This window comes from Natator depressus, chromosome 1 (genome assembly GCF_965152275.1).
Source record: "Natator depressus isolate rNatDep1 chromosome 1, rNatDep2.hap1, whole genome shotgun sequence".
In the NCBI taxonomy this organism is placed as follows: Eukaryota; Metazoa; Chordata; order Testudines; family Cheloniidae; genus Natator; species Natator depressus.
In genome coordinates this window covers 347,768,826-347,783,068 of record NC_134234.1, presented here as the reverse complement: position 1 = coordinate 347,783,068, position 14,243 = coordinate 347,768,826, and the positions used below count along the sequence as shown (strand labels likewise).

At 64.0% G+C, this 14,243-nt stretch overlaps 1 protein-coding gene across 2 annotated transcripts in view; it reads right to left on the bottom strand.

Moving 5' to 3' along the window:
* Positions 1-10,528, bottom strand: part of MAPK8IP2 (mitogen-activated protein kinase 8 interacting protein 2) — a 59,895-nt gene extending 49,367 nt beyond the window's left edge. For both annotated transcript variants that reach the window (XM_074942801.1, XM_074942802.1), the window contains exon 1: positions 10,387-10,528. In XM_074942801.1, the coding sequence (XP_074798902.1) occupies positions 10,387-10,451 (65 nt within the window). In that variant the 5' untranslated portion in view covers positions 10,452-10,528. The remainder of the gene's footprint in view (positions 1-10,386) is intronic.
* Between the last annotated feature and the right edge of the window lie 3,715 nt (positions 10,529-14,243).

Genomic DNA, 14,243 nt, shown 5'->3' with positions numbered 1-14,243 from the left:
AGGGCAGCAAGTCCCAGAGCTCGGGTCAGCTGACTGGGGCTTGCACTTGGGAGCTAAAACCAGCAGTGTAGCTGTTCCGGCTCTCTCAGACCCTCTCCCCGCGCCGGGCTCAGCGCCCGGGCGGGAACGTCGACACTGCTGCCTTATCCCCAGGGCACCAGGCTGAGTCAGTTGCCCTGGGCGCTGAGCCTCACAGCCGGCAGGTCTTTTCTGCAGTGCGGACGTCCCCAGAGACGTTCGAGAGCTCCCGGGAAGACTGCAGTGACCCCAGACCCGCCAGAAAGGAAGGGAGTGAAGGAAAGGTTAAATTCAGAATAACCCCAGCACTGGCAAGGATGGCCACAAACCCGGGTCCCCTCCACCTAGCCACGGCCCAGGGAAAGGGGGCAGTGGAGCAGCCCCGCCTGGAGAGCCCGGACCCCGCGCCGTCCCAGGCCACTCCCTGTGTGACAGTCATTTCACAGAACGCTGAGGCCCAGAGCCTGGAATTACAGCCAGACAGACGTGTGCGGGGAACCCGGTCCTCCAGGAGCGCAGCAGTGCAGAGACTTACAGACGTCACAAACCCTTGCTCCAAAGGGAACCCGAGCTGCTCGGCAGGCCTGGGCGAAGACGGGAGCTGGGGTCACTACCGGGCAGAGGCGCCGTGCTGGAGTGACCTGAACTGCGTTTCTGCACTTTCTAGGCCTTGGGGTCTATTTTAACTCTAACCTGACCAGACTTCCCTGCAATTCTGATCACTCTCAGGTACTTCTCTGCCCCTCACCAGTCCAGCACCGGAGCCCCCTGATTTCATCTTCACCCCCCCCCTCCCCGGGGGAAGGGTCACTTCTGTAACTGCAAGAACTTGCAGGGGGGGTTACTTTCCAGTTCCTGCTCTTGTCCCCGCCTCTCTCAGCTCAGTACAATGTTAATGGTGTGACACGCCAGGCAAGCGTCACCAAAGTGTTAAAAGGAAAAAACGAAAAGTGAGGCAGAGCTGGTCAAAAAACGTAGAACAAAACGTTTTCCTGCCAAAGAACAGGGTTTCATTGAAACCGTCTTCAAGAAAAGGTCACTTCCAGCAGGATTCTCTCTCGGGGAAGTTGGCCTGAAACGTTTTGGGTCAATGTTAGTCTCTACCTCAGCCAGGGCTGCTGCAGTGCCTCATGGGAGCTGTAGTTCCAAGGGCCTCGGGCTCCCATTCCCCGCGGCTGCTCTTGCGCCCTGGCCAGACTACATCTGCCTTGATGCACCGTGGTCACTCCCTGGGGCTGATCACAAGGCGTTATGGGAGTTGTAATCCAACCAAGGAACGGGCCTGAGAGGCCCTGCAGCAGCCCCAGCAGGCAGAGCTCACTGCCAACCCTAACAAAACCTTTTCACCATTTCTGAATCAACGTGTTTGACTTTTCCTTCCTGTGACACGTCTGGCTGTTTGCCATGATCCCCTTTTCCAAGGAGCTGCAGGCAGAGCCCTCATGCCCCTGCTGGGGTGTGTACGACTTGCCCAGGACCAAACTTCACAGGACTCTGGGGGTTGAAGCCTCTGCACCCACTTGCCTTCGCTGGCCGTTTCTGACAACAGCTTGGCCAGCCCCCAAATATCCCCAAGTCAGGCCTCCCCAATCACAGAACTGGCACAAAACCAGGAGATTTTAAAAAAGAACAAATGTGGGATTGTTTTTCTGTGCCCTCTGGCTCTGTGCCCCAGACCTGGATTCTCATTCCCCTTCTAAGCGTCGGGTGCTGGCCTGCTGGGGACCTCACGAGGTCAGCAAGAGCCAGGGGTCTGACGTGGGGGGTGATAAAGTTCCCAGGGATCTACCACAATCCCCAGCAGCTCTTGTGAGCTTCGGAAGGCAGCCGGGAGGCAGCTCTGCAGCGGAACGGGAGGGGAAGTCCAACGGCAGGAGCTCTCTCAGCTCGGAGGGAAGGGCCATTCACAGCTCTTCAGCGAGCCCCCGCTGGAGACCCCCTAGCCTTAGCACTCCCCAGCAGTCACTAATGAGCAATGTCCCAAAGAAGCCTGCCCTGCCCCAGGAGGGGGCTCTGCACTCGGCCTCGCTGGTGGTTTCCAGGGGGAGTGGCATGCCAGGCGGGCGTGGGAGGCAGTTGAGGCCGTGATCACCACCTAGGGTTTCTCCAAGTCCTGGCTTCCAGAAACAGCTTCTCTGAGTCTCCTGAAATGTGGGCTAGTCAGCACCCGCCGGCCACAGCCACACGTGCAAAGCCCTGGGAGAGAAGGACCCTGGAGGAGTGGTCTGGAGCGGGACGCACCTGGGGCTCCTGGCGGAAAGCAGCTCTCAGGCTGCGCGTGCCGGCCGCTGCCTCTCCACGACAAACCACCAGTGAAGTTTCTAGGTCAAGCCGCTGATGCGCTACTGCCTGACACGAGCCCCCGAGTGCTCCCGGTGTGAGGGAAGCTTCTTCCGTCGGCTCTCCCAGCCCCTCAACGGCTCCGCCAGGCGCCAGCCCCAGCCCCGTCTTGCCAGGCACCAGCCCGCAGCGGGAAGGACCATTCCAGAGCACGCTCCTCTGGGCTTGGGGCTACCGCCGAACTTACTGAGGGCAGGGAGGGCTGGCCACTGCCTGCATCTGGGGAGGCTGCCTGTTGCCGCCTGTCTGCCCCTGGGAGTTACCAGCGCAAGGCCTGGCTGCTCCCAACTCCCCCAGGCCGCCATAGCCCAGAAACCCCTGTCTGAGAAAACTCGGATCCGTCCCCTTTGGGCCCCGGCTAGGAGAGGGGCGGTGCTGCTAGCCGGGCTGCTGCCGGATGCTCCGCTTCCTTGGCACATGGCCTCTGAGACTGTCCAGATCTCTCTTCAGCCCACCCCCGCCTGCCTTCCTCCTGGCAGGATTTGGGGGAAGGAGGGGCTGCCGGGGGGAAGGGGCTGTTGCATGGGAGAGTCAGAAGATCATGTTGCCAGCAGCCCCCGCCCCATACAGGAGGCAGCAGAGTGCACCCCATGGGGCCTTCTGCAAGGGAGGGGGTCTCCTCGAAATAGGAGCTGAGCGTCATCGCGCCCCCTTGGCCGAGGCAGGGTGCTGCTCGGGGGAGGCTGCTGGCCCCATGGGAGTGGGACGGAGCTGACTCCTCTTCTTTCATAGGACGTGGGGGAAGGGTTGTTTCCTGGAGTCTCTTCAGCCCCAGAAACAGCACCCCAGGGTCACACCCCAGGGCGATGGGGGGGCGTCTCAGGCCTAGGGGCTGCGGAAGGGCGGCTTTGCCTGGGGGCTCTGCTGGGCCAGGCTGTGAGGCCATGTGCAGGCTCTGAGGGGAGCCCCTGGGGCCTGTCCCCTCCAGCGTGTTGTGCAAACACACCAGTGAGGGGGGCCCCTGGCATGGTAAGATTTCACTGGGTGCTGGGCGTGTGAGGCGGAGGGTGGTGAGTTCCCCTAGCGCTAACCTCTCGCTCGTGGGTGGGAAGGGCAGGCGGAGGGTGGCGCAGCCGGGCCTGTCTCTAAAGGCAGAACGTTAGGAGCGAGCTCAGCTGGAGCATGGAGGGGACAGGCTCCTGCAGGGGAGGTGGACAGGGCTCCTTCTGGGACTTGATCTCTCTCCCTCCTCGGAGCACTGAGTCCAACCGCGGTGCCTTGGGGCAGGGACCAGCCTCCATTTGCCTGGAGAACACTGAGCGCAGCCAGGAGGCTGCAGGACAATAATCAAACCCCTGTAAATCTAACCCTCCCCTGCTCTGTGGGTGGATTCCCCGACCAGCAGGGATGGAGGGAGAGAGGAGCGTGGGGGCCAGGTCCCCATGTTAATTTCCCGTCATGCTAAGCGCTGCTCCTCCCACCTGCAATGGGCAGTCAGCCCTTGGGGCGCCTTCCTGGAGACAAGACTCTGCTCGGCTGTTAGGGCCCGTCTACACTGGCCTTAGACACCCGCGGCTGGCCCAGGCGCCATGGTGGGAGGGAAACGCGCAAGTGGGGAACTCACGGACGAACTCAAGACGATCTGGGACGGGTTCAGAACTGGAGGAGGAAAGAACCAGCCGGGGAAATGCAGGCAAGGCCCCTCAGAGGAAGCCGCCCCGAACCCCGTGGAGGGAGACAGTGGGGGGTGGAGAGGAGCTGGTGCCCCTCCCACCACAGGGGCTGTCTTAGCCCCTACCCAGGCCCATGACTCTATTCTCCAGCTGTCCTACCACGCAGGGACCCTGGGGCTGGGGGAATCAGGAGATGAACAGCAGTGAGAGCTGCCCAGTCTGGAGCAGAACCTGGAAAAGACATGCCTTGTCTGGGTCGCGCACACAGGCACTGCCCCCTCCATCCCACCAGCCTAGCATCCCCCTCACTTCCTTCTCCCACTCCCATCATGGTCCGGCCTTTTGCTGCCCCCAGGCACGGATGGCACCAGGCACCCCCCATCCCAACGCCTCTGCATGACTCGCTGCTTCCACCAGGCCCCCAGACACAACGAGAAAGTTACCGGTGGGTGCACGCCGGCCCCCCGTGTCTGTCTGACCAGTGCATGTCTCAGGGCAGGCGCTGCGCTGCCGTGGGCCCCCCACCCAGGGCTCAGCAAAGCCTGGGGGCCGGTCTAACAGCAAGTGCCAGTCACGGCTCTCCACGTGCCCAGGCCACGGCTCAGAGGCCGGTCACAGCGCAGGAGGAGCCGCTAAGCCCAGCTATCGCCTGTACAGGACAGCCCCTGCCTGGCTGAAACATGGCGAGCGGAGGACAGGCTGCCCTTTCTGCAAGGGGGGAGGGAACGTTTCTCCCCTGGTGCAGTAACCGTAGTTCTTCGAGACGCCTGGCCCTGCGGGTCTGCCACTCCGGGTGCATGCGCCTCTCGGGCCCGCGGTCGGAGATTTCGAGCTAGCAGCGCCCATTCGGCCCCCGCACGTGCCCAGTGCCTCCTCGTGGCAGACACCAAGGCTGTGTAAGGGTGCGTGGGCGAACCTCCCTCAGTTCCTTAGGGAACAACAGAAGCAGAGAGGAAGGAGGGTGGGTCGTGGCGCGCCCACAGGGGCGCACACCTCGAAGAACTCCAGTTACTGCATGGGGTGAGCAATGCTTCCTTCTTCTAGTAGGCTGCTGCTGGCCCTGTGAGAGGAAGGGAGCGGCTGCTGTTTAGAGGACACTTGGTGGCCGTGGAGGACAGTTGGGCGGCCCTCTTCCTCAGAGATCTGTCTCTCTTCCTGGGCAGTTTCCTGCCCATAGGTGCGTAAAGGCCCCAGGGATATAGGGCAGCCCTGGAGTCCTTCAGCGTGTGCAGGGAGACATTTGCGGTCTCCGAGAAAGTGTATGACCTTCAAAGGGTGGCGCTCCACAGTGCTCTGAACATCTCTCCGACCCCGGAAGTTGGAACCACGGTGCCCTGCACACAACTACTGCTGGCGAGATGGATCTGGCAGCAGCGTCCGCGCATCTGGGTGGTCCTGGAGAGCCATTCTGGCCAATAGTTTGCCCTCCACAACTACGGACTGGAGTTGCTCCTGGCAGTCTTGTGGCTGCTGTTCAATAAAGGCCGTGAGCTTGTTGCCATGAGTAAAGTTGTATTTGGCCATGGACCATCTGACAGCCCAGGATCCAGAACGGCAGGGCTTTCATCCAAAGAGATTCAGTCACTTTGGTTCTGGTCATGGGGGGGCGTTCTCAAAAAGGGCCGCTTGCTCCACTCATTCGCTGCATCCACCACTAAGGGGTTGGGAGGGGGTTGGAAAATAAAAAGTGGAATCCTTAAGGGGCATGGAGCGCTTCATATCCGCCCCTTTGACACGTCAGTGGAATAGTGGCCGGTGTCTGCCCTGCCGTCTGAGCCAGATCCTCCCTGCACGAAGGTGGATTTCCAAAGGGGTCCCTAGGGGAACCCCTCACAGAAACTGAGGCGATCGACTGGGAGTCCTCTTTCTCCACCTACTCCCATGGGGGCCAGGGGGCAGCCCGTGAGGACAGAGGAGCGTCCTGGGCCATGAAATGGCCACTCAGAGTCCGAGATCTCGCAGATCACAACGACGGGGACGCTGGTTCATCCAACAGCATGAGATCCCTGGGAGTGCCAGAATCCCTGGGTGGTGCCGGAGAGGACCCCGTGCCGACACTGGAGCCGAGGTCGCTGGAGCGGAGCCAGAGACACTGGTGACACGGGCGTGCTGCAGGCGTTGCAGAGGTCAGGCGCCCGTGCTTGCACAGTCCCCCCGGCTGAGCTGCGTGGGTCGGCGCCGATGGCTGGGTCAAGGCACACGATGGCACTAGCGGCTGAACGAGTGCTTCGGTGCCCACGGCAGGGCCGAGCTTGAGGGGACCTGGTGCTTTCTCTCTCTGCTGGAGCCATGCGCCCCATCCTTGGAGCTCCAGGCTTGGCGGGTCTGCTGGGGCCGGAAGGAGAGCCCTTGGGCTCAGCCGTACCCTCGGTGACGGCTCTTTTGGAGTTGGCTCCTTAGAGTTAAGAGTTTGCGCTCCACTTTTTGGCTTCCCTTTGGGAGGAGAAGCACGCCCCGAGGTTGACAGGGTGCTGGGTCTGGCTGAGGACAGATGTATTGGGGGGAAGGGGAGGAGATGTACCCAAAGGGCGGCTGCAGGGAACATCCCATGGCCAACAGTCTGAGCTTCATCCCCCTGTCCTTCCTAGCCCTGGCCTAAAGAGCCAAGGAGAAGTTGCACTTCTGGGAGATGGGGGACTCCACTCGGCACTGGACTGTCGCTTGCCAATGCGGCACCCCAGCAAGAGATGCAGCGTTAGAAGCCTGGCGAACCAGACAACCCTACCAGGAGGGGACAGGTGTCCCTGGGGAAAGGAGAGGGAAGAAGCCGTACTCTCACCTTAGCTAACTATTACTAATCACTAAACAGTCACCTACAAACACAAACTAACTGAAGAAGGAGAAAAGGCCGAGTACGCTCTAGGAGGACACGCTGCTGCTCCGTCTCGGGCCAAGGCTGTAGAGAAGGAACCTGCTCTGAGCAAGGGGTGGGACTAGATGACCTCCTGAGGTCCCTTCCAACCCTGATCTTCTATGATTCTATGAGGGTGGTTTGCCCGCACACACCTACACAGCCGGGGTGTCTGCCACAAGGAGGCACTGGGCGCAGGCATGGGCCGAACAGACACTGCTAGCTAGAAATCTCCCAGCAAGGGCTGGAGAGGTGCATGAGCCCCTGAAGTGGAGCACCCATAGGGACAAACCCTGCTGAAGGCTCCAGGTCTGGTCTACAGCTACTGGTACGTCAAGAGACCTGCCTGCTTCCCACCTGGAGGCAGCTGAGACCTTAACCTAGGTTGGTAACCGGAAAAGCCCTGGCCATGTGGCAGTCAGATGGCACTTTGATCGCATACATCCCGCATGGAGCTGCTCAGACCCTGACAGCTCTGCCCCGCTCAGACTTCGAGAGGGCCTTGCTCTGAAGGCTGAGCCCAGCCCCAGCAGAGTAACACAAAGCAGGCCCAACAATCCCGGGCTCCGTCTCATTTCACAGAGAGGGGAAGAGACTCCCGCAAGGTCACAAGGAAATGGCAGAGCTGGACGCAAACCAGGCTATCAGCTGCACCGCAGAGGTAGACGCCAAGCACCCAGGCTGTAGGGAGGAGCAACAGCAGCGTCAGCCCAGAGAGGGAAATCTGGGCAGCCCCGTGAACCGGCCAGCGCATTATAGGTGCCCCGTGAAGGGTCTGTAAACCTCAGTCTTGTGCCCTTCCCGATGGAGGAGGGGGCCTGGGAGGGGTTATGTTAACCAGTGTTTAGCTCCTTCTTGTCTGTTCCCTCCACAGTGCTGGTACGCAGGGCTGGGCCCTGCCTAGGGCTCTCGGGGATGGGTATTGTGGGCGCTCAGCACCTTCAGCGAAGAAGCCAGGATGCTAACTGTGTGCCAAGGCTTCCTTTCTCCCCCATGTTAACCAACCACCGGAGTTCAACAAACCCCAACCCCAGAGCACAACTCCCCTCTCCTCCCAGCGCCCCGGTTCCTGCCCCTTGGCTTGCAGGTGGCCCTGTCCCATTGGCTCTCCAGTCAGCCTGCCAGTGGGACCTGGATTTCTACAGCAGAAAAACTAGCATCTCTGCTGTCCATGAGTGCCAGGCCAAGGCAAAGCCCAGCCCTGGTTTGCTCTGCCACTTGCGGAGACTGGGCGACGCGGACCATGGTTCTGATGCACTCGGGCAATCCCCATGTTTGCACCTGCTCATCTTTACACATGGCCTAGGAGGGACCCCACCAGCAACCAGCCATGAAAATCTCCCTGCGACCGAGTGCCACATGGTACAGCCACAGAGCCACACTCGAGGGCAGCCTTTTCGCTCCTGTCCTCATGGAGTCTCCTCTCTGGGGATCTCCGACTTCTATCTGGCGGGCATTGGGCCACCCTGCCACTTGCCAGCGAGCTCTGGAAGGTCAGGGACAATCCTGGGAACCTCCCTGCTCGAGAAACTGCAGTGGGCCCGACCCTGATCTCACCTGCCCACATGCCCCCCCTTTCCCCCGCTTCCCGTTTCACCCTGGAATGGGAGGAAGAAGACACAGGCCCAGCAGTTCCCCCACTGGAGGCTTGGAAGCTCCCCAGCCGGCCAGCGCCAGGATCGGTTCCCGGCCGGGGGTAACGCGCCCACCTACATGGGAGCAGAGCGCGGCTCCAGCCCGAGGAGTCTGGGGCAGTGTTGATCTTGGCAACGGGAGCTGAGGGCCTGTGGGGATGGGCCCCTGGGAAATGCCAGGAGTAACAACAAACAAACTGGAGCCAGATCAGAGGAGAGCAAGGGATCGACTTCCCAGGAAAGATTAAACCAGCTAAATCTGTCGAGTTGGGCTCAACGGGGGCGGGGGAGAGGACGTGCTCAAAGCCTGCAAATCTCTGGAGGGCGTAAATCCCAAGGACACAGAGCGTGACACCAGGGGTGTAACTAGGGCAAGGACAGGCTGAACAGCCAGGTGACATCCTGGCAGAGTATCCGATGGGACTAGGGAATCGTCCCCGGGGAAGGGCCGGGGCCCCTCTTCGCTCCCTGACAGGGGGAGGATCCGGGCGGGAATCGTCTCCAGGGGAAAGGCCGGGGGTCACAACACTGGGGCATTCAGAGCCCTTGGGAATGGGCACTTGGGGTGGGTCCCAGCCCTGGTCCACAGGATGGACTAGGTGGGATGCAACTGGGCTTTTGGTCTCTAGTTTCTGAGCTTCCATGATACGAGGGGTGGGATCAGCCCTACAGCAGCCAAGGGCAGGGGCTCTCCGTCTCTGCCCTCTGTCACACCACCTGGCTAAGATGTTGGCCTGCAGCTGGCTCTCAGAAGTGGGGTCTGTGCCTTGGATGCTGCCCTGCCCCCTTGTTTAGGATTCACTCCCCAAACACACCATTTTCTGATAACATCAGCTGAGGACCGACTCCTCCCCCCCGCAGCCCGTACCCCCAGGGAACCAGCTGCTAGGAGAGGTCTCAGTCCTGGTGAACAGGATGGGTCCTGGGGGCCAAAAGAAAATGGGACAGAGAGTGAGGCCCATAGGCTCTGAAGCTCCTACCCCACAAGCTCACTACCTTTGGGGGCAGCTCCCCCCCACACACACCAGCTCATGGCCCCTGTGGGGCTGGACCCAGCTCCTGCCATGGGGCAGGGGAACCAACCATCAAACCCATGAGATGAAGGCCCTAGGCTACCGGGCCCTGTGCTGAGAGCTGGGGCCTGGGCCGGCTTTGGGACAGGTCCCGGCAGCCTGATGGCTCCCGCTGTGGGAGGCTGGGGCCCACTAGCTGGGCATAGGGTAAGCTCTGACCTGGCCTCTCCTCAGGGTTTCCCTGGGAAGCCTGAACCCCCAGACACTTCCCCCAATTTGTCCCCAGGCCCAGGGGAGCTGGCTGGGCAGACTTGGGGGGGAGCCCCCTGCCCATGGGCAGAGCTGTCCCAAGCCCTCCACCCGGTCCCCCTTGGGGCAGGCCTGGGCCACCAGCCCTGTGGCCCTGCCCAGGAGCTGGGTCAGGACTGGCCATGCTGGAGCATTGCAGCAGCTGCGGGGGCAGGCAGAGACCCAGGCCGGCCCTGTGGGGCGGGGGGGGAAGAGACCCGACCCAGCCTGGCCCTGGGGGGAGACCCAGCCCAGCGTGGGGGGCGGTAGGCAGAGACCCAGCCTGGCCCTGGGGGAGACCCAGCCCAGCGTGGGGGGCGGGGGGGGCAGGCAGAGACCCAGCCTGGCCCTGGGCGGGGGGGGAAGACCCAGCCCAGCGTGCGGGGGGCAGGCAGAGACGCAGCCCGGCCCGGTGGGGCAGGGAGCGGGGCAGGCAGAGACGCAGCCCGGGGGGCAGAGACCCAGGGCCCCCCCGTGCCGGCCCGGCTGGGGGCTCCGGGCTGTGTCCGGGCGGGCAGGGCGCAGGCCCAGGGGATGCGGAGGCGGCGGGGCCCGGCGAGCTCCGGGCTGGGGAGGGGGCGCGGGCGGGGGTCCCGGCCTGCCGGGCAGGGGGTCCGGGCCCCTCTTACCTGCAGCCCGGCGGGGAGAGCGCGTGGAAGGTGGCGAGGGAGAACATCTCCGCCCGGTCCGCCATCTTCTCCAGCCCCGAGCCCGACTGCGGAGCGAGCCTGGCGCAGGCAGGGAGCGAGCCGGGCAGGGCTGGGCCACACGCGGGGCGGGGAGCTGCGGGGCGGGGCGGGAATCAGGGCTGGATGGGGGGCGGAGAGCTGGATGGGGGGTGTATGGGGGGAGGGGGCTATGGGGGAGGGGGACGGAGAGCTGGATGGGAGGTGTATGGGGGAAGGGGGCTGTACAGAGGGGCCAGGGCAGGGGGCTGTGGGGGAGGGGGGCGGAGAGCTGGATGGGGGGTGTATGGGGGAAGGGGGCTGTACAGAGGGGCCAGGGCAGGGGGCTGTGGGGGAGGGGGGCGGAGAGCTGGATGGGGGGAGTATGGGGGGAGGGGGCTGTACAGAGGACCAGGGCAGGGGGTTGAGGGGGGGCGGAGAGCTGTGTCGGGGGCTGTATGGGGGGCAGAGCGCACCGGGAGGCTCTATGGGGGGGGAAGTCAGAGCTGGAGGGGACAGGGCCGGGGAGCTGGGAGGGCGGGGGGATCAGAGCTGGGGGGGCAGAGCTGTATGGGGGGCAGGTCCGGGCCAGGGGTTTTATGGGGGGGGGTCACAGCTGTAGGGGGCAGGGCCGGGGAGCTGGGAGGGCGGGGGATCAGAGCTGGGGGGGGGGTGGGCAGAGCTCTACGGGGGACAGGTCCGGGCGGGGGGCTGTACGGGGGCGAGGGGGCCGTACACAGGGGCCAGGGCAGGGGGCTGTATCGGCGGGCGGAGGCTGCGCCCCCCTTACTGCAGACCCCGGCCCGAGCGCTTTGCCCCGTCCACCCCCCGCCGGCGGGCCGGGCCGATGCTCGCAGCCCCGCTGGCTCCAGAGCTCGGCTCCCCCGGCCAGGCCCAGCCGCTGCTGGAGGCGGAGCCCGCGGGCCGAGCCCAGAGCCAGGGACCGGGCCGGCTGCAGCGCCCGGGGGCGGCCGGGGGCGCGGCCGGGCTGGGGTCCCCGCTGGCCGCCCCGGCCCGGGCGCAGGGAAGGCGGCGGGAGCTGTCCGCAGCCTGGTGCTGATCAGCCGGGCGCTGTCCCGGGCCCGGGGTGCTGCGGGGCGGAGCTCGGGGCTGGGCCGGGGGCGAGGCGCTGGCGGGTCTCAGCCCAGCCCCGCGGGAAGGGGCCCCGCAGCCCGGCCCCGCAGCGGCAGCTGGGCAGGGAATGACCCCGGCTGCCCGCTGAGCGGTGCGGAGCCCGCCGCGCCCAGCCCGGCTCACAGCAGCGGCCGCGGGGGAAGGGCCGGCGGGTGTCCCCAGGGCAGTGCGGCCCCCGGCTCAGGCCCAGGGCAGGTGCGGGGTCCGGGACCACATCGCGGGCGGGGGGGGGAGAATCAGCTCCAAGCGCTGGGCGCCCGAACGGGGGGCTCGGCCGCACGGGCTCCCTCCCAGCCGGGGGAAACGCCAGTCTGCCGGGCCTCGGGCTGGCTGAGAGGCCCACGGGCTGGGCCTGGGCCTCCCAGCAGCGACAGACGCTGCGTTTTCTGGCTTTTCTCTCCCCCCTTTGCATGTGTTTGGCTCCTCGGGCCCACTCCCGCTAGCCTCTTCCCTTGCCCCACAGAGCAGGACGCCCAGGGGGCTGGCAGAGGAGGGTTTCTGTCCTTTCACGCTCCCTCCAGCGAAGGGGAAAGGGAGCAGGGGGGCTTGCTGAAATAAACCCCTTACCTAGTATGTGACCTTTCAGATGCGTTCATGGTTGTACCTTCTTTTCTGTGTCTTCAGCAGAGGGTCCCCAGGGTGTTTCGGGGGGTGTTTGCCATGGGGCTAAGCAGCCTGAGGGGTCTGTGTACCAAACCCGCTTCCACCGGGGCACTTACAGCGGGACATTCGCACCTTTGACTCTTTGGGTTCCTCTGTTCCATCAGAATTAATACAGACTGCCCTGTCCCCCTGGGGCCGGGGAAAGCCTCGGCTAGGGGAGGGGGTAGTTTGCTGGGCCTGTCCCAGAGCTGGGGGGCAGTGTGTGTGTGGGGGGGTTCCCACCAGGGCTGGAGGACAGTGTGTGTGTGTGTGTGTGTGTGTGTGTGTGTGTGTGTGTGTGTGTGTGGTGGGGAGGGGAGCCTTTCCAGAGCTGGGGGGCAGTTCAGTGTGGGGTTGGGAGGAGTCTGTCCCAGAGCTGGGGGGCAGTGTGTGTACGGGAGCTGGGGGACAGTGCAGCATCGGGTGGGGAGGGGAGCCTGGCCCAGAGCTGGGGGGCAGTGTGTGAAGGGGGGGTTCCCACCAGGGCTGGAGGACAGTGTGTGTGTGGGGGGGAGCGTGGGGGTGGGGAGGGGAGCCTTTCCAGAGCTGGGGGGCAGTTCAGGGTGGGGTTGGGAGGAGCCTGGCCCAGAGCTGGGGGGCAGTGTGTGTACAGGGGGGTTCCCATCAGAGCTGGGGGACAGTGCAGCATCGGGTGGGGAGGGGAGCCTGGCCCAGAGCTGGGGGGCAGTGTGTGTACGGGGGGGTTCCCACCAGAGCTGGGGGACAGTGCAGCATCGGGTGGGGAGGGGAGCCTGGCCCAGAGCTGGGGGGCAGTGTGTGAAGGGGGGGTTCCCACCAGGGCTGGAGGACAGTGTGTGTGTGTGGGGGAGCGTGGGGGTGGGGAGGGGAGCCTTTCCAGAGCTGGGGGGCAGTTCAGGGTGGGGTTGGGAGGAGCCTGGCCCAGAGCTGGGGGGCAGTGTGTGTACAGGGGGGTTCCCATCAGAGCTGGGGGACAGTGCAGCATCGGGTGGGGAGGGGAGCCTGGCCCAGAGCTGGGGGGCAGTGTGTGAAGGGGGGGTTCCCACCAGGGCTGGAGGACAGTGTGTGTGTGGGGGTGTGACGATGTGACGCAGCAGGGAGGGGGGAGTGTTGACCTGGGAATGTGCCCTGGGGACGGGAGACCTGAGAGCCTGTCACCTGAGCCAGGAGGGGGAGGGGGAGGTGACACCTCTGCCCAGGAATGTGGAGGGAGGCTGCAGCAGGGAACCTGCTCGGTGGGTTTAGTTTCAGTTTGGGGCTGGGTGGAGGAACACAGGGAACCCCAGGGCTGGGGTCTAAGCTCCCTGCTCCCCCAGAAGGACTTCACTGAGGGGTCCTGGGTGTCCCCACAAGCTCTGTTTTGGACTGTGTTCCTGTTGTCCAATAAACCTTCTGTTTTACTGGCTGACTGAGAGTCTCAGTGAATCCCAGGAAGAGGGGTGCAGGGCCTGGACTCCCCCACACTCCGTGACAACTGGTGGCAGCGGTGGGATCTACTGCACCCCGTGAACGGCGCTTCCTGCAGTAAGTGACTGGGGAACAGTAAAACTAAGGGGGATTGACGGGGACCAGGCGTGCTGAAGATTCAGAGAGAGACGGTTTCAGGGGGCGGTTAACCCCTGGGAGTGTGTCACCAGAGAGAAGGACTTTTGCAGTAACAGGGTCCCCCGGGGGATTGCAGCGAGCGGTCCCAGGGGCGGAGGAGTCTGCAGCTCGACCCTGGCAAAGAGGTGGTGACCTCAAGAAGGACTGGCACACTAGGGGCTTTTCCTGGAAACCGTGGACAGCTGCCCGGCCTGCGAGTGGCCAGCCGGGAGATGTACGCTATACGCCTTAAGAGCGACCTGGTGGAGCTGTGCAGGTAGAGGGGGCTGCGCGTCGGGAGGTCCACCAAGGAACAGCTGATTGCCCAGCTGGAGGAGAGGGATCGCTTGGATGACCCGATCCCTGTCCCTGAGGGAAGCCGCCCGGCGGACGCAGCGTGGGCCCTGGGGCCTGACCAGGCTGGGAGGGGTCAGACTGCTGCCCAGGACACCCCGAGACCCTTCCTACCTATGCCTGGGGGA